At 33.4% G+C, this 19,545-nt stretch overlaps 1 protein-coding gene across 4 annotated transcripts in view; it reads right to left on the minus strand.

Moving 5' to 3' along the window:
* Scn7a (sodium voltage-gated channel alpha subunit 7) overlaps window positions 1-19,545 on the minus strand; it is an 82,956-nt gene that overhangs the window by 19,365 nt on the left and 44,046 nt on the right. For 3 of the 4 annotated variants that reach the window (XM_076928845.1, XM_076928844.1, XM_034496144.2), the window contains 8 exons: window positions 19,294-19,435; window positions 14,510-14,716; window positions 9,569-9,665; window positions 8,295-8,533; window positions 6,012-6,182; window positions 5,127-5,483; window positions 2,865-3,299; window positions 164-269 (listed from right to left, as the gene is read on the minus strand). In XM_076928845.1, coding sequence (XP_076784960.1) covers window positions 164-269; window positions 2,865-3,299; window positions 5,127-5,483; window positions 6,012-6,182; window positions 8,295-8,533; window positions 9,569-9,665; window positions 14,510-14,716; window positions 19,294-19,435 — 1,754 coding nt within the window. The remainder of the gene's footprint in view (window positions 1-163; window positions 270-2,864; window positions 3,300-5,126; window positions 5,484-6,011; window positions 6,183-8,294; window positions 8,534-9,568; window positions 9,666-14,509; window positions 14,717-19,293; window positions 19,436-19,545) is intronic. The other variant, XM_076928846.1, reaches the window with a different exon arrangement.

A 19,545-nucleotide genomic window follows, 5' to 3' on the forward strand; every position in this document is an offset into this window, starting at 1 on the left:
ATACTTATTGTATCTGTTAAATTATACATGGATTGATATGCACACATTTCAATATGTATACATTTTTTTTACAATTAAGATTCAAAGTAAATACTGCGTCATTATTGAGATGCAGAAAAATAGTCTATTTTCAAATGTAGTTACTAAGAAAACAACTACTTGCCATTTTTACGAAGTTTGGACTTTTCACGTTCATAGACCATTTCTTCTTCTTCAGAAATAGCAATATCAACCGTGCTGCACTCAGATGAACTAGATTGCTTCATTTTCTAGAAAAAAAAAAATTATAGCCTCACCAAAAGTTACAGCTAAAGTTTAACTTAATTATTGTAGATTCATTTCATTTTCAGAAGTAAATATGATATACAAGAATAATATTATCAGAGTTAAAAGCTGTCAAGATAGTTGGAGCTGATTTGAAATTAAATTCACTAGGTATAAATAGCTTTGCTTTTTAAGTTAGTTTGAAATATTTAAGTGAAATAACTTTGGGTAAAATTAAAGTTTATCTATAAAGCATTTTACTGATAGTTTATAAAATAATTGAGTTTTGACTTTTAAGCCAGTTTACATGAGACACATATGTGTTATTTTAATTAGGCAGACACATTGCAATAATTCATTCTATTATTGAGTAGACAATAAATTTCAATATTAATGTTTAATCCAATCCAGATAATTTTGTGTTTGCCAACTTTGCACATGAGGTTATAACGATGTGAAAAGAGAAACAGACACATAGAAGAGGGCTCTGTACAGAATGGAACACATGAATAAATAGACTGCATAGGAAGATCCTGGGGACAGAGAGGTTCTTCATTTCTAGTGGCCCATGACTGAAGTTCAGGGCTGCCGAGTCAAAGTGTTGATTGCTTTGTATATATGGTAAATTCTTCAGTTTACTTTACTTTGAAATGGACACCAACATACTATCTTTTAAATGCACCAGGATCCTTTAAGTCAGTAGCACCAAAAATTTTTTTCTAATTTAAAAAAATCACATACAAGTATATAAAAGTATTATTACTGCAGGATTATTTGGCTAGAGTTTGGAAAAAACCTTATAGATATTTGGTCATTTCTTGTGAGCTTATGTACAATCAGTACAATGGAAAGCTTTCTTTGCTTTAGTTTTTACATGCCAGTTGTCACCTCAGTAAAACGTGTTGCTTGATCAAAGAAACAAAGTAAGTAGAAAAGTATTACTTAGATACTTGTACACTTGCTATAGATATCAAACACTTGTCCATATGCTATTAATATGATCTTTCAACAGTTTTCCTTTATTATATCACATATAGTTTAAAATATAAATTATAATTATAATTTATTTCGGTAAGTTACTGAATGTCATGAAAAATATATTGTGATATAGCACTATTTAAAAAAATTCACAATCTGATATATATTTTTTCAGTCTTATGTATATACATAATATTTTAATGAAGGGATAAATGTATACAAATAAAAATGTGTTTCTTAAATTAGTATTTTTTCATGTTCAATTTGTTAATTTTTTTACACCAATGTACATTAAATATTCTTGGACTACATAATTGACAAATTGCCCAATTAAATATGTAACTAAGCATATGCATAATGGAATACATCTTTGAGAAGTTATTTAATGAAATAAAAGCTTAAATAAGCACACAATATTATTGACAGTTTCTGAAATTCAATATTTATGGTTATTTTACATTGCTGTTTTATTCTGTATTTTGTGCTCTAGATTTGCTCATGATATTATCAAGATTTTTCCATGGTAAATAGCAGTTTTGTCTAGAGATGCATGGACGCCAAGTCTTCAGAGAAGTAAGATATGTGTGGATATGTGAGGAATAAGGATTCCTATCATCTCGTCATTAAGGGTAAAAAAAAAAAAAGCCAAGAATATTGATATGCTCGGAGAGAAGCTGAGGGGCTACTGATTACTGATCCTGAACTTGTGTCAGAAGACACATTTGAGGCATTTTAATAGACCAGAGATGCCTAACCAGCAAACCTTTGAGGAAAGTGCTGCCAGGCATGATGGGGACATGGAAAAGCCATAATCTATCCTTCTCTAAGGCCTTCAACTGACTTGAGATGATGTTTAATGAGACCCAGAGCTAGAAGCTGATACAGCACATAGTGTTCTCTGTAAGAATATCTCTTACTAAACTGTACCAAGTTATTTGCAAGTGGAAAGGATACAACATTAAATATTTCAGAAGGTAAGTTAACAACAATATCTAGCCTTTTAACTGTGTTTGTTGTTTTTTCTAAGACAGGAATTTATAAAGTTACCAACTAGTCGCAATTCAAACTATTGACTTTTAAGTTTTTTGTCTTAATCCATTATATATTTTTTTATATAAGGTAGACATGAATGAACTACACTTTCATTCTTAGCAAGCAAGCAAGGATCATGTTGCACTCCTTTGAGCTATTCTCACATCTTGAAGATGATAATGCACAAGGAATTTGAACTTCCCAATCATACACATTGATTTTATAATGGCATGTATGTGTTTTAAAGATGATTTTCATCACCACAATTTATCTTACTTATTAATTTATAGAATTTTACTATTAAACCATCTTATATTTCCTGCATGTCATTTTAGTCTAGGCAAATTCTCTATGCTACTGTGACATTATCTCTTACCTCTTGCCTCTAAAAGAAACATATCTTCATTTTCAGATGAGGAAGCAAAAGCTTGAACATTTAAGTAGTTTGGTTAAACCCCTGAAATCTAGTAGTTAGGGAAGCTAGAGCTAGGGTCAAATGTGCACTTTAACTGCATAACATCAATATTGGTTTGCATTTTGTAACAAAGCCACAAACCCATATTAATAATCAACATAATATAACCCCTTACCTCTTTACTGCCTCCATTTCCAGACTTGCTCCGAGTCTCCCTGTTATCCAGATTTTCTATATCAGATTCTCCTGAGGCGATTGGCATAGTTTCTGAGACACTGGGACTAGCAATCAGTGACTGGCTCTCAGACTCAGTCACTGGAGTTTTCTCAGTGCCACTGCTCTGGTCCTTATATCTGAGGAACGTCTGGGTGTTGCTCAGTTCAGAGAGAGTATGTTCAGAAATATTCTCTTTAACACTTGGATCACATGTTTGGTCTGTTGCTTCTGTAGGAACACTTCTTTCTGTGCACAATATTTTAAGAAGCACAGAGTTTATTCCTGTCTTTATCCTGGCCATGGCAAGCTGAAGATTTTTGGCTTCTTTGCTCACTTCCATTGTAGCATCATATGAACTGAAAGAGCTCACCAATGCCACAAAGAGGTAGAGTATCTTTAAAAAAAGAAAACGACATTGAATGTATCCTGCTTGTTTTGTTTAATATGATAAAAACAGACATCTAAAAGTCCTAGCCTGAGACATGAAAACTTATCAACTGCATCACAGTGTTCATTGGTCGGTGCCTTGCTAGTAGATTATGTGAACAGATTTCCATTTTGTTGTTTGGTGGGTTGCTGTTTTGTTTGGGTAGTTGTAGTTGTTTTCTTTAGATGCTAAAGATTGAGCATGAGGACTTGTGTCTGCTAGCAGGAATTTTACTACTCCACAAAGCAACTAATTGTCAGTTCATAACACCAACATATGCAGTTTGATTTGTTTCTGTTTCTGTGTTAAAAATATAAGGCTATTCTATATTGTTATATGCCAAAACTTGTTTCCTCATGGAGCCAGGTTTCCTTAAAGTGAAAGAACAAACACTAACTTAGAAACAGGTTGTATATTACAACTGGAAGACAAGCACTCGACTAACAAATGCCTATGGCAAACCCATTTTCTGTTGAGCCCAGTTCTAGCATGATGTGCAAAGATCCTGCCAAAAAAATAAAGGGTAAGCTCCAGAGTTAGCCATGGTACTGAGCTCAACATCTAATACTTTTTTTAAAGCCAGGGAAACAATCATTACATGAAATATTGTCTCATAGTAAATGGATACAGATAAGTTATGCAAAACTAACTAAAAATCATCAGATATAAAATGGTTTTAAAAGCAACAAAAGTGTATATTTTGACTTTACTATCACTGAGAAATATAATCAAGTCCTGTTTAATTTACAGAGAACAATTTTAATCCTGTTTTCAATTGTTGCATATATAATACTTTTCGATTACTGTTTTTCCTTCTTTTTAAGTCTTTTATGAAACAATTGATTTTCATGACATATTAGAAAAAGAAAATTTAAGAAATCTATAATAAAATATAAAAAAATAAAAAATAAAATATCACTTCCTTTTTTCTGTTCTGTGAGAAATATTTAAAATTTTTTATGCCATATGATTGTTTTAGAAGCAGTGAAGGATCCTTGCTCAATTCATTTGGCAGTAGATCAATGGTAAAGAAATTGGAAAGTAAAAGTGTTCTTCCTTATCTAATTCAGGACAGTTGTATATCTATTGGTTTATAATCATTGCTGCACTGCTTGGTCAAGTAAGAATGAAAAAAAAAATCATTGTCTAGTGACAAGTCCACAACATATCAACAACATCAGTATCTGTGGTCATGTATTCAAGGCATGAGTACACCATTAACAATTCCCCCAGGTAATGGCAGTGTGCAGGAGGTTGACAGCCACTGTTGTATTTAAGTGCTTCTTAAAATTTAATGGACAAATACATCTTTTGGGAATAAAGTTAAAAGGTGAATCATGTTTCTATATTCCTCTATGAAATTGGAAAATGCAGGTTTAACCATTTCCAAGTGATGTCAAAGCTACTTTGATAAATAACATTATGTCATTGTGCTAGCCAATAGAAATATGGAATACATATGGAAATATGGAAACATGTAACATTTACAAAAGGATATATTATTGCATTTCATTAAACTATATGCTTTTAAATATGATCATATAACTACAAATCTATTAATAACACACATTTTTTGGGAATAAGACTTAAATCCAGTATATATTTTTCAGTTACTACATGGGTCAAATTGGACCAATCTGGTTTCAATTGGTAATCACCAAGTACCAAGTATTTTGGACTATGCAGCTACCAATCACTAGATTCTATCAATCCATCAAATACAAATATATACAGTATACCAGGGTCCTTTGTTATTGTTGTTGTTAAGAAGAAATAAAGGCAATCAATACTTACCAATAAATTTCCAATTGAAATGACCATCATGTAAAAAGGAATACACCAGACCTGGCCTGCAACCTCCATACATTCCCATAATGTCTCTATCCACTCCCCACAGAGGATGCGGAACACGGTCATGTAGGCATGGAAGAAGTCACTCATGTGCCAGCGTTGGCGCTGACAGTCTTGATCTATGTGGCAGGCACAATCTCTGTAACTTTGACCAAACAGCTTCATGCCAAACACGGCAGAGAAGTAAATGAATATGCAGAGCATCAGGACCAAGTCTTTCAGGGCCACGAATGCGCTACCAAGGATGTGCATCAAATTCTTAAATGGTGGTCCATATTTCCCTAATTTTATAAATATCAACTAATAGACAAATGTAAAATAAAAGATAAAAAATCAACAGATCAGCGTTGATTATGATACACAATTAAAGTTTCATCAGAATTATGTAGTCATGAATATAAAGACTTTAAAGTTATACCAATTTCAACATTATTGATAAAGAACAAGTGATTACTTTATATTCATAAAACATATTACACATTTTATAATTTTATACACTAATTCTATACATATGATCCTAACCTACTTGTTAATTCACAGTCAATATTGTACTTTTCTTATTGTGACAGGTTTGAATTTTAATATCTGGTTGGCAAAAATATCCACACTTTGTTTTTGTTTTTCTTTATAACATATTTGGTTTTTTTAACATTAATATTCTCCCACATTTATTTATACTGAAAACATTAAATATCATTTTTAAAACTAAATGAATTTTACAGAGGATCTAATATTTCCATTTTAAAATGTTTTAATATTGTCCTTTCATTTTCAAGAAAGTAAGATATACTACAATAAAATGAAAAGTTGGTCTTGAATTCTACTTACTGGGAATGATATAAAAAGAGTTATTCCTTCAATATCTGCTAGTAAAATTGCTGTTAACCCCCAAACCACAATTATACTGTCACAAATATTCCAGCTTATTTGGAAATACCCATACGGATGCATAGCGATTATCTTCAAAATCATTTCTATTGTGTAAATTCCAGTACAAACCTGAAAGGAAACCAAACATGTGGTAAGAATATTTCCCCAGTTGCAGTTAACACTCTCACACACAGGCCTGTGACACTGAGGGAGCTCCACACTCACACACAGGCCTTTGACACCAAGGGAGCTCCACACTCACACACAGGCCTGTGACACTCAGGGAGCTCCACACTCACACACAGGCCTGTGACACCGAGGGAGCTCCACACTCACACACAGCAATGTGACACTCAGGAAGCCCACACTCTCACACACAGGCTTGTGACACTGAGGGAGCTCCACACTCACACACAAGCCTGTGACACTCAGGGAAGTCCACACTCACACACAGGTCTGTGACACTCAGGGAGGTCTACACTCACACACAGGCCTGTGACATCGAGGGAGCTCCACACTCACACACAGCAATGTGACACTCAGGAAGCCCACACTCTCACACACAGGCTTGTGACACTGAGGGAGCTCCACACTCACACACAAGCCTGTGACACTCAGGGAGCTCCACACTCACACACAGCCCTGTGGCACTGAGGGAGCTCCACACTCACACACAGGCCTGTGGCACTGAGGGAGCTCCACACCTTGACCTGCAACATAGTTCTTTTCAGACCCTTATTAGTTTAAGGTCTGTATTATGATAAATTCATACATTTTCTTTGATTTTGTATTTCTATTTCTAATGTATGGAATATGATAATTTAATAAAATCTATTCTTGAAGAAAAAGAGTATTTGAATATGTGATTACATTTGAAGTACTTCCTTTGGAAATATAGAATATATATTAAAGCATTCAACCATTCAACTCATAAAAGAACGTAAGTACACATTTATGTATGTGTATATATGCATGCAATGACACTTAGTGAAAAAAATAGACCATAAATTTGATAGAAAGTGGAGAAGATATATAGGAGTGTTTGAAGGGAGGAAAGTGGAAATGTACTTATATTATAACCTTTAAAAAGTACATAGACAATCAAGAAAAACTCCAGAACAAACTTATGGAAATGATCTTTCAAAAGTTATGCTGACAGTGATTTCTAAACTATTGTTTTAACAATTTAATTTATTTATTAAAGATGTGTTGGTGGTGGCACACGCCTTTATTTCTAGCATTTGAGATGCAGAGGCAAGTGGATCTTTGAGTTTGAGGCCAACCTGGTCTACAGATTGAGTTCCAGGGTTGTACACAGAAACACTGTCTTGAAAAACCAAAAAAGCCATAAAACAAAACAAAACAGAAACAACAACAATACAAAACTAGTGTGTGTATGTGTGTGTGTGTGTGTAAGTGCAGATGCATGCAGAGGCCAAAAGAGTTAGATTCCTGCTGAACCTGGAGTTACAGGCAGTTGTGAGCTGCCTGATGTGGGTGCTAGGTCCTCTAGGAACCGAACTATGTCTTCTACAAGAGCACTATTCTTAACCACTAAGCCATCTCTTCAGCATCCTGCTATTATAGTATCAAGTAAATGTATACTTTCAAATGGAATCCTGGTTTGTTTTGTGTATAGTACTTAGCAACTAAATAACCAAAAGCAGTTAAAAGATTTGAGCAACATTCATTTGTTTGAGTGTTAACATGTTCATAAATCCATAGAAATCTATTTTGGTTTCGTGTTGTATTTAAAAAACCACACACAAATCTCAAAAATACCCTGTTAAAAATGATAAACACCAATCTAATGTAAAATCAGTTGAAGCAAATGGGTCTATGTTCTCCTGTAGTCAGGATTCAGAATGCAGAAGAAAGCTACCATTGATACCACCACACCCCTGCTCTATGCTCATTATAGGACATCCATACCTAGAATGTATGTCTGGGAAAGATTAAACAATAAATCATTTCCATTTAATTTCATTGCCAAGCGGCAGGATAGGATTCCAAATTTAAATGATAGTATTTTGAAGTTTAATTGTCAAACTGTTGATGATAACACTATTTATAATGTAGGGGCTGAAGTGTACATGGTATAAATATACCATCTTACTCAATACCAGAACAATCCATGCTCACAGCAACATAGTGGGGTTATAGGATAAACCAAACAAGGATAACAATTACAAAATCACAACACATAAAACTGAATGAAAACAATGAATAATGAGTTCTTACCAAGTTTCCGATTGAAAGGAGAGACATGAGATCCTCACCCATTGGAAAATGTTCTAAAGCCAGGAAACATATGTTCAAAATGATGCATATAACAAGAAAAAGATCAGCCACTGGGTGTGTTATAATTCTATCAGCAAACTCGGTCAGTTTTATCCAACAGGGAGAGCATTTCCATATGCAGCAAGTTTTAGTAAACTTTTGCCAACACAGTGGGCATTTCTTCTTGGGCGTTTCTGGTTCTAAAATGAAAGATTAGAAAAGTTAACTATTGAAAAATGTTTAAATTCTTAAGTAGACAAATTTAACACTTTCATGCAAAGAACTCTGCAGAACTTGATTTTATATGTGGAATTAGCAAATATAAATAGTTTATACTAATACATATCAAAATGAAATCCATGTCTTGTATTTTGTTTGTGACTATTGAGCTAGAAAAATGTCATGTCAGTGAAGCCAACAATGCATTAGTAGGAGAGCATAAACTTCTCATACACCAAGTATGGGTGAGAATAAGATGATTTTTAATTTCTAGATTTGTATGGGTCTACATTATATTAGCTTTTGAAATTGTGTATGATAAAGAACGAGTTATTAAAAGCAAAAATTAGATGAATCTAAAATACTCTGAGATATTATGATTATACAGGTGATCTTTGAAGAACATCAGATAAGACAAATACTTCTGCCACCAAAGTTCCTGATTTATCTTCTCATCTTGACAGAAGTATTGACCATCTGAAGCTGCACTGAGGTTTACTAACATAATATAAGCAGTCAGTTAACACATTCTTTATATTTATATGTTTTAGTTGTGGTGAAAAATATGTGGACCTTTAGAAACTGCAATCGATAATCAATTAATTAAGAGACCCTGTTCCCGTGGAATGACTAGCACTTCATGGACATTCAGAAGATACTCAAATGTAGCCCACGGCAACGGCAACAGGAGGTGGCTACAAAATGCTTATGCTCACTACATAAATTGTCATCATGCAGATGCTATCTGACTCTCCCTCTTTACATCTGTGTCTGTTTCTCTCAGCTGCAACTGGTACTGTATGCAGTCTGTGACTGCACCTTGATATCTTTTAATGACATGTTCTAATGTTGAAGACATCTTCTGAATTTTCATATAGTGCTTAATATCTTAATATCCTCACAGTGTTATTTGTCTAAAGGAACTTCTCAATGATTTAAGAATGGATTTTGCAAATAATTCACTACTGAGAATTGTTCAATACTGTGTAGCATTCAAGCAGTTTTATTCACTTTACCTTCTTTGTGTCCAAGGGCGGTGTCTTCCAGTATGTCCAATGTGGTGTTAATAGAAGTTGGCGATCTTTTCTTCATTTCTATTTGTGTAGTTTTCTTCTAAAAGAAGTTCAATGGGTTTAGTAGTAGCTAGCTCTCCATCATCACACCATAACAACATTACATTAACAGAATATGGGACTTGACCTTTCTACAGCTTCTTGCTTCCAGGGGCTTTTTGTGTTCCATTACTGGCCCTTCCTATGATATTAGTTATACTAGAATTATTTAGAATTAGCTGGAAAATAAATGCTAAAATTGAAAGGCAGTCAAAATTTTCACTGTGAGTTGAACAATAAATAGAGCAGGATAGAAATATTAGCAGTACTATTTATATTAAAAAAGTAATTTAACACAATTACTAGATTATTATGGAGTATCCAATTGCCAAATATGCTTCTGAGTAATGAGAATATGTCCCTAAAAACTCAATATTTTTGCTCAAAGATACACTAACTTTACAATATGGCCAATTCTCTCAATAAAATTAAAATTACTTGGATATATGATTAAATGAATCTTGAAGAATCTAAGGTTGTGGAATGGATTTAAGGGGCTGTTTGGTCCTAATGGTATATGAGAGAATTATTTATGTAAACGGTGTCATTTTAGCATCATAGTGCTTTGGAACTGGGCCATATGACCTGTTAGGTAGCTAGACAGAGTTTAAAGGTCATTTAGGCTGAGCTAATTCATCATCACGGGCTTTGGAACTCATCCCCAATTTCCCTAGTAACATTAGAAATGGAAGCTTCACAAATGCCCCTATAAATGTTTAAAATACCAAATAAAAATATCAAAAATGTGGATCACAGTTAACTAACCTGGACCCTTGAGGGCTCAGAGAGACTGAACCACCAACTAAGAATATGTAGGAGCTGAACCTAGGTCTCTCACACATATGTAGCAGATGTGCAACTCAGTCTTCATGCAGGCCCCCAACAACTGAAGAGGTGGTTGCCCCCTAAATCTGTTGCCTGTCTTTGGATCTTGTTACTCAAACTGAGCAGCTTTGTCTAGACTCAATGTGAGAGGATATGCTTAACCTTGCAGAGACTTAATGTGCCAGGGTGGGGGGATACCTAGTGGTGTCTTCCCCTTCTCAGAAGAGTAGGGAAAGTAAGGATGGGTGTGGGTATGGGGATATGGAGGAGGTGGGGGCTTCTATCAGGATGTGAAGTGAATAAATACATTAATTAATGAAAAAGAAAAATAGTTTCTTTTTCTTTCTTTTTTTTTTGTATCTTGTTTCAACTCCCTGCCTAACTTAAAAAAGCATGATTTTTTTTCTATGTAACCATTCCCCTTCTCCCAGAAGTTACCAAGACTTATGGTTTACCTTGTTGTTATTTTATTCTCAAACTTGTCTAGAGCTTCCTTCTAGATCTGCTTTCAATTTCTGTTTGTGTCAAAATGATGTTAGTACTGTGTTTATGTGTGTGACGGTGTTTGTGAATGCTTCTTTATGTGTGTACTTGTGTGTTGTGTGTGTGCACCTCAGTGTGCAGAGGTAAGAGCTTTGTGAGTTTGGTTGTCTCTGTCTACTTTTGCATGGATTTTAGAGCTCAAACTCAAATCACCAGGATTATATGACGAGGACTTTTCTGTGATGAGCCTTCTCACTGGCCCTGCCTTTAAACTTTTAATTAATGAGATTAAAAACTCATATGGGAACACAATTGGCCTTTAAAAGAACTAAATAGTTAAGTGATGAGCAATGGCTTCAACCCACTGGTAAAAAAAAAAAAAATGGCTAGTACCAGTGTGTACTGATCAATGTTTGAAGCTGTTCCCCCAAGAATTACACACTGGATTTCAAGAGTACCTATCAAATGACGGGCATAGTGGAAACTGACTTTATATGCTGCTGTAAATGTTACTATTTAACTACAGCCAAAGATGTATGAATTTCACATTGGTGGTCTTTTCTCCATTCAGGCTACTTCATGTTCTTATATTTTCTTTCATTGGTTTTCTATAATTACTCTCTGGTCTTTTATAATCATTATTAGATGTTAATTAAATTTTATTAGGAAACAATATGAGCATTTATAACATGGTTTTATACCATGTCTCATTATATACATGCTTCTTGGAGACCAATCATCAGTTTTTTTTTTTCACTTGACATTTTGGGAACTATATCTCAAGATATTGGCACAAATATAAGATAGTATAACATATGTTACACATTTTGTAAAGAAGGTGGCATAGACTAAACAATAAATGTCTCATAATATTAACATTATACTCTTAAGAACTGGTTTACATATAACATGAGGGCTTTTCCTCTATAAATGTTATTTGTTGTATCTAGATGCGGAGGTTTATGCCTGTAATACTTGTGGGATGGGGCAGGAGGAAGGAGGTTGAGTTTATGAACTTCTTGGGCTACATGGTTGAATTCTAGGTCGGTCTCAACTACATCGTGAAACTTTATATCAACAGAGAAACCAAAACAACAATAACAACAAAACAAAGATCAAGGAAGTATTGGTAGTTTGAGGATTGTGATAAATCAAAGCTATATTTTATATGCTCTATGATACTGATGACGACCTTACTAACACGTCTTCTTCATAACATGGTTTTGCTCCACATGGTTATTTTGTGGGTGTTTCATTTGGACTACATACCACCTATATGACAGATAATATAAATGGTCAATATTTTGGATATGGATGTTTCCCAAGACAGAATTAGTGTATATAATGTATATATCATGTAGGTAAAGTGAACTGAAGTTCACATTTTTGTGACTGTGATACCATACTCGTAGTCAACAAAATTCTCAGAGTTCCTATGGTATTAGAATTTGTCCCATGTAATCTGTCTGTTTGTAAGTTCATCTTTAGAGTTTGAAGTTGACCTAATTTCAAAGTAATTCACTAGGCTGAATTCTTCTTCACCGATATGTTTTTTTATGTATAAAGAGCAAAGGAAAAGAAAACAGATCTTACTAAAATGGATTTTATTCTCAGTTTCAGGAAAACTGTACATGAGAAATGTACAGTTCTGAGACTCTTCCAGGAAAGAAAGTCTTTATAACTGAGAGATTTTAATAAACACCAGGAAAGCTTGACTAAAACCAAATTTTACTAAGTGAGAAAATATACTAGAAAATGCCAAAGCTCTTTCATAATCAGAACTATTTCATAATAAAAGATAATAGAACATTTCATCCAGGAATAAGGGAAGTATTGTTAAGCTGTTGGGAACATGGTGATGTAGTAACAAGCTCTTGAGTTTCTGAAATGCCACTTTAAAACAAATTACCCAGTCAACATTTCCTTCAGACCCTTCAAGTTCAATCTGAAGGACAGAAATCTTTTGTAATTTTCTTTCTTATGTTGTACTTATGAGTTATAAAAGCCCACTTTTTGTACATGTTTTGTTCATACAGTCAATAATTGCTTCTTGTTCAATGGCATGGATGTTATGGACACAAGAGTCTATGAAGTCACTGGGTACATTCCAATATCCTGTTATTCAAATTCCACTTGTGCTACTCTTATTTCCGAGAGCCTGTTCGGCAATGGTAACTACATGGATTGAGGGGTTAGTCTTTAGCTGCTTTCAACTAAGAAGGAATTTTTTTTTTTGTATTAATGAAGCTCTCAGCTAACTTTTCTACAACTTGTAATTGAGGTCTAATTGCTTGTTGGCCTTGTGTTTTATCTCATCTGTATTATTCTTGGTCTATAAAATATTTCCCAAATGTACTTTATCTCTGACTTTGGTTTTCTATCTAAATTTTGACTATTTTCCAGTATTTTGGAAGAGGTGTGATCACTTGCAATTCCAGAAGGTACTCCTTGTTGTATTCCCCTGTCCCCTCATTCTTATTCACACATGTATGATTAATCCAATTTAAAAATGTTGTTGTAAAATCTTCTGAACATCACTTCTGCTGATACTTTCAGATTCATAGACTGAATTTTTATAGAAGGCTCACAATCTGGTAGTTATTTAAGTATGAGATTAGAGGATTTAAAATCACAATAAAATATTATGAGCAAGCAAATAAAATATGTAAATAATAATATATTATTAGATTTATTATTATAGATTTTATCATCTATTTATAAAATAATTCAAAATATTATGATAACCTTTGCTTCTTGAGAAGGCCAGAATGTTTATTTCCTCTTTTTTCTTTATTTTTATTTTTTCATTTTCTACCTTTAGGACTGCACTTTTAAACTATCATCTTAGGTAATTTATAGTAATAATTGAGGAGACCATTATTTACAATTGAGCACACTGTTCAATGATAATTCTGATGTGCCACCTAAAGCATGTTGGACTTAATAAATTAAATCTCTATTGAAAAAACTTATAAGAACACAACATATTAAGATTTTCTCAATAGTAGTAATGCAAATTTGGGTCAACAATTATACATATAAATTACTAAATTCATTGGTCATTCTTCGCACATTATTCGACAAAAGACCAAGTATATACAAGAGAGTAAAGTAAGAAAGCAAAAGAGAGTCCATTTTAGTAAAAGCAAATGAAAAATTTTAAAATTAAGTGGTTCTGTGTGATTCTGTGTATGTGTTTTCATGTGTGTGCACATGTATGCATTTTCACTGTTTGCGTTCAATGTGTACCTGTGTTTGTGGAATCGGGAAGAGAATGCAAGAGTCCCTTGAAGCTCTAGTTAAGGAGCTATAGTTACAGGAGGTTGTACTGACTGATGTGGATACTGGGTATCACTTTGACATCTGCAAGAGCAGTATATACTCTTATCTAAATAGCCATCTTACCAGCCCCAACAAAACACTTGTTTTTCTGATAGGATATCATGCACAGATATGATCATCTGTCAGAAGACCACACATTCCAAGACTTTGAAAAGTTCCTCTAATACTATGAATCTTTGCAGCACAAATTTATACCTCAGATGCTTCATTTTCTTCCTCAAGTTCTTTCACAGTCTGTTGGCATTTAGGATCCATGTCTTTAGATTCCTCAGGAGCTCTCTGCGTTTCCTTTTCATAGGTCATAGTGAGTATGCCCAAGAACAAACTTGCCATATAGAAGGCAAACCAGAAACTGATCATAACAAAAAATATCATGTAGACCTTTCCTGAAGCATAAAGGATCTGCAGAAAGGTAGGACACAAAGACAGAGAGAGGCATTGTCATCCTTCTCTATATTTTCCTCATTTAAGATTAAAAATATTTATTATAAAAATTACTTAGACATAAATGCAATATAATCAAAGCATAATTTATGCCTCTAGGTACTACCTAAAGAAATAAAAAAAATAAGAAAGAAAATATATCATATTTGCTTTCAATAAGATATAAATTATATGTTATCAAATCAAGAGATAAAATTAGGAATTCTCTTAACTTAGTATGAGCATTTGATACATATCTTCATTACCAGAATAAACACACCGAATAGAAAAACCTTAACCCATGCAGGAAAAATCTGAAAAATAGCAATAGACAGATGCTTTATTTCTTTAAGTATTAGGAGATTTTAAAATATGTTTCAAACATCATTTTTCTTATGGTGAATTATGAAAAGACACAGTGTGAAAACACAAGCTAATCGAGGTGTTTCTCTGCATATAAAAGCACTTGTTCTGATGAAGTCTTTAGAGAAAACTAATTAGAATAAAGAAGACTTATGTGACACAATTATAGGAAGAAATACTTTTGGATTGTTGAATAAAGAATTTTATATTTTTGAACTGAACATGACTAGCTTTGATTTCATAAATGTTACATTTGCTAGATCAAAACAAATATAGAAAAATGTAATTAGAAAATACAATCAATTTTTTTACTGACTAAATATATGTGAATATAAGTAAAGGAAGCAAAGTTTTGATTTTTAAGCATACAATTGAATAAATAGAAAAATATTATCTACAGAAAATGTTTTGTGACTACAGAAAGTAAAAGATGGTTTAGGAATAGTACTAAATACCAAATTTATTCTGAAACAATGTCTTACTTATTTAGAACATGTTAGTCTTTAAAAGTGATTTTTAATAACCTAATACTATATTGAGATAGTAATGATTTGATTAAATGTAGCTGCTATTAACACTAATGAATGCAGTGTCCAGGAGTGAACAGTCTAGGATTTGTTATTATGTAATAATCAAGACCATTTATCTGTTATCTTATCAAGTAACATATGTATGTGATATTTAATACAATTTGCAATAGATATATAAATAGTAAGACCGTGGAATTACTTTTCACAATCTTAAATATAGAAATGATTATATCTTTAACATATTATAATGTAGGCTATAATATGGACTAAAATAACTACAAAATATCTTTTCTTTTTCAAAGAGAGAAGATATTATACAACTCAGGCCAGCTTGCATCAAACCTAATATTTTCCTGCCTCAGTGTCTGGCTTTATAGTTGTGAACCACCTATTCAGACTAAAGATATACATTCTTGTTAGCATATAATCATGAGAAAATTCTTGTTTATTAGGTCTCACTATAAGACTGGATAATTCTAGAACTGATTTCATAGTGTTTGTATGAAAATAATATGAAGCAATGCATACACTTAACATAGAGCACATTCACATTAAACTTTAACTATATTGTTCAACTCAACTATCCTCATGAGTTTTGCTAATGAGTCTAAAGGATTATTGGGACCAAATATAATATTGCCCAAGACATGAGCTATACTTTTTAGTAACAACTACAAAATATCTGAGCCTTGATCAATTGAGTTTAAGGAAATGTTAAATAAAATCTACTTTCAAATCAAAGCAATTAGTATACAATAAAAATGTAGAAATCAGAAATAAAAGTCATGAGTAGACTCCAAGCCTGAAAGCCTCCCAAATTTTGTTGTCTTGAAGAGGCATAGCATTGAATTTAACACAAACCTAACTAGAGAGTTTTATAACATATCCTTGAATGTATAGAAGAAAGCAAAACAAGGCCTTCATTATTATACAGATTGTTGTAGGTCACACAAAATTGTTTGGGGAAGTTTGTTTCCTAGTGAAGGAAATATCTGAACAAATACTTAACATATCACATTATGGGGATAAGTGTATACTGCTTTCTTTCTAAAATAGGTGAAGTGAAAGTTCAGAAGTGACTTTGACTCTTAGTCATAACAGAAGGAAACTTTAATTTTTATGGAGTTTAAAATATACATGGAAACAACTCCATGAAAAGACCATGTTTTATTCCATTATCAAGTACAGCATTGCATCATACATAGGGTCTTTAAACAAAAGTTCAAAGACCAAAAAATGAAAAGGATTTTAAGGGAGGGTAATTTAGTAAAACATCAAGACACTTTTATAAACAAGAAGCTCTGACTGTGGCATAAGAAACACAGACATATTATAAATCTTGGGAAATAAGAATGCAAATATTAACATAAGAAATCAGTATATACAACAAAACAGTTATATCTAATATTTTTATAACATAACTTTCTTTTGATACACTATTTAAATTTTAGCTTTCAGGAAGTAGAGACAGGTAGGTATCTATGAGTTCAAGGCCATACTATCTACAGAGACAGATTTAGGCCAGACAACTTTGCAGAGAGACCCTATCTCAAAAAACAATATGAAACAAAACAACAACAATAAAAGAAAAACAAAAACACAAACAAGGAACAAAGAAAAATACTTCACATATAAGCTTGATTTCCATTTATGGATACATTATCAACTAGTGTCTATGTCAAAATTACAATACATTATTCAAAAAAATTAAAGAACTTTTTAAAAGTCTCTCTCTCTCTCTCTCTCTCTCTCTCTCTCTCTCTCTCTCTCTGTTTTTGTGTATGTATGTGTATGTGTGTATCTGTTTGTCTGCATGTGTATTTGCACAATGCTTGGAGGTACATACAAAGATAAGAAGGCACCCAGTCCTCTGAAATTGGAATTTCAGGGGGACTTAAGCTACTTAAAAAGGGAGGTGGGATACAAATTTTGGTTCGTTGAAAGAACAAGAAGTGCTCTAAACCACTGGTTAATCTCTAAAAACTGTTCTGTGTCAATTTTTTTAATGACCACATATGCACATATTACAGTGTAGTCATAATCAGAGTAATATATTAGGTATGTGACTTATTATGGAAGTCTATTCTTCAAGCCTATGTACTCTCATTTTCACCAAAGCATGAATGACCACCTAGAATAGATTCTCACTATCAGACCTATAGAATGTTGATGTGCTTACAAAAATAATAGGTAAGGGCAGTCATTGGAACCTCACTAGCAATCATAGCCATCCTCTATTGTACTGTATATAAACAAGTCTTATATAATTCTGACCCAATGGCATGTTGGCCTAGTAGGCTCTGGAGGTTCTATAATATATGAACTGGGGAAGGTTAAATAGGTAAATATATGATGGGATTCATTTATATATCTATAAGGATGTCATCATCCACATTAAGGTGAGATTTTTAATGGCCCAATTTCTTTGAGGTCACTTATACACTACTTAGTAACTGGCAACCATAATCTATAGAGACCTTGGTGGAACTGGATTTCGGTCTATCATTGGCACCCTATCTCAGGGGGATGAAAAAAGAGCTGTCTCAACAAAACACATATTTTTAAAAGGAATACTCTCAATTCAAAACCCTTTTAGAATTTAGAGTAACATTTTTTGTTCAGACATCTGTTTATATTAACTATTATGCTTTGATAATAACATTACATATTTCATGGTAATGAAGATGGTCTTTAAAGGGACTCCAAATCTCTATTGTAACAAGTTTTATCCCTTCCTGGGAGACTACTATACAAAAGTAGCCATGACACAAATTCTTTTGTCATCATACCTGGAGCAATGTTTAATACTTAAGTAGAAAGCATTAAATAAGATAAAAGGAAACAGAAATTTTCACTTAATATGTTCTTACTTAATGTGTTGCAAACTGATAGGCCCATAATAGTTTTACTCAATAATTTAATGCTCCTTGTATAAATCACGTTTATAAAACAGGTCAGTATCATGGTCTTTTGGAGTAAGAAAGTGAGCTCCACACATGAAAATTTGGAGTTATTATTCAATCCAATCAAAGTCTATATAAAATATAAGTAAGCAGATGATCTTCAATATCATATGATACTATATCTAAGTAAATTTATGTTGGGCTGAAAGTGTGCTAGTTACTTATGTACTTATTATGGCTGACCATATAAATAACATAGCTTAGTGTAGTCACACACACCCCAGTAGATGGCTCCTCCCAAGACTGTGTGGCTGGTGGTGCTGAAACTGTTACTACTGTCCATTGTGGAGAAATGTATTAGAGTGTGATGGGTAAGATCAGAATTAAAACCTGAATGTCACTATTACTGAATGCTATCACTGGGCACCACTGTAAAGCTGAAATATCCAAAATGAAGTCTTTGTAAACCCTGCTCTGTCGCTCTGTGTAATGACCTTGAAGCATTATTTTAGAGTAGAATATCAAAGGCCAAACACAGTCACGGTACAGGAGTCAATGATGCATTTCATCTTCAGCAGCTACCATTCTTTGCTTCTGTCTTTGGATTCTTCTTCACCCGATCCCTCCCCTCATACACAATGTGTGTGTGTGTGTATTAGTAATTCCTTTTTAACAACCTGACTTACATTTTAGCTTGTAGTTTGCAAAGGTGGAGAAGCTACTACCTTTATCATGCACAGTTCAGAGTATCTCTTCTTACCTGGTGATAAAGTAATTCAGGGTAATCCTGCGTCACCAACCGAAACATAGCAAGTAGAGCCCAGCCAAAATTGTCAAAACTCGTAAAGCCATTATCAGGATTTGTGCCCGCTTTTACACACACATAACCTTCTGGACACTGGCTAAGGAAGACAAAGAAAGGAAGAAATGTTTGCTATCAAGTAGCTTTCAGGCAATGGGCCAGTTATAAATACTACCTCCCTTCTGTCCAAGAGCACAGAAAGCCCCTTGC

Source organism: Arvicanthis niloticus, chromosome 2 (assembly GCF_011762505.2).
Source record: "Arvicanthis niloticus isolate mArvNil1 chromosome 2, mArvNil1.pat.X, whole genome shotgun sequence".
NCBI lineage: Eukaryota > Metazoa > Chordata > Mammalia > Rodentia > Muridae > Arvicanthis > Arvicanthis niloticus.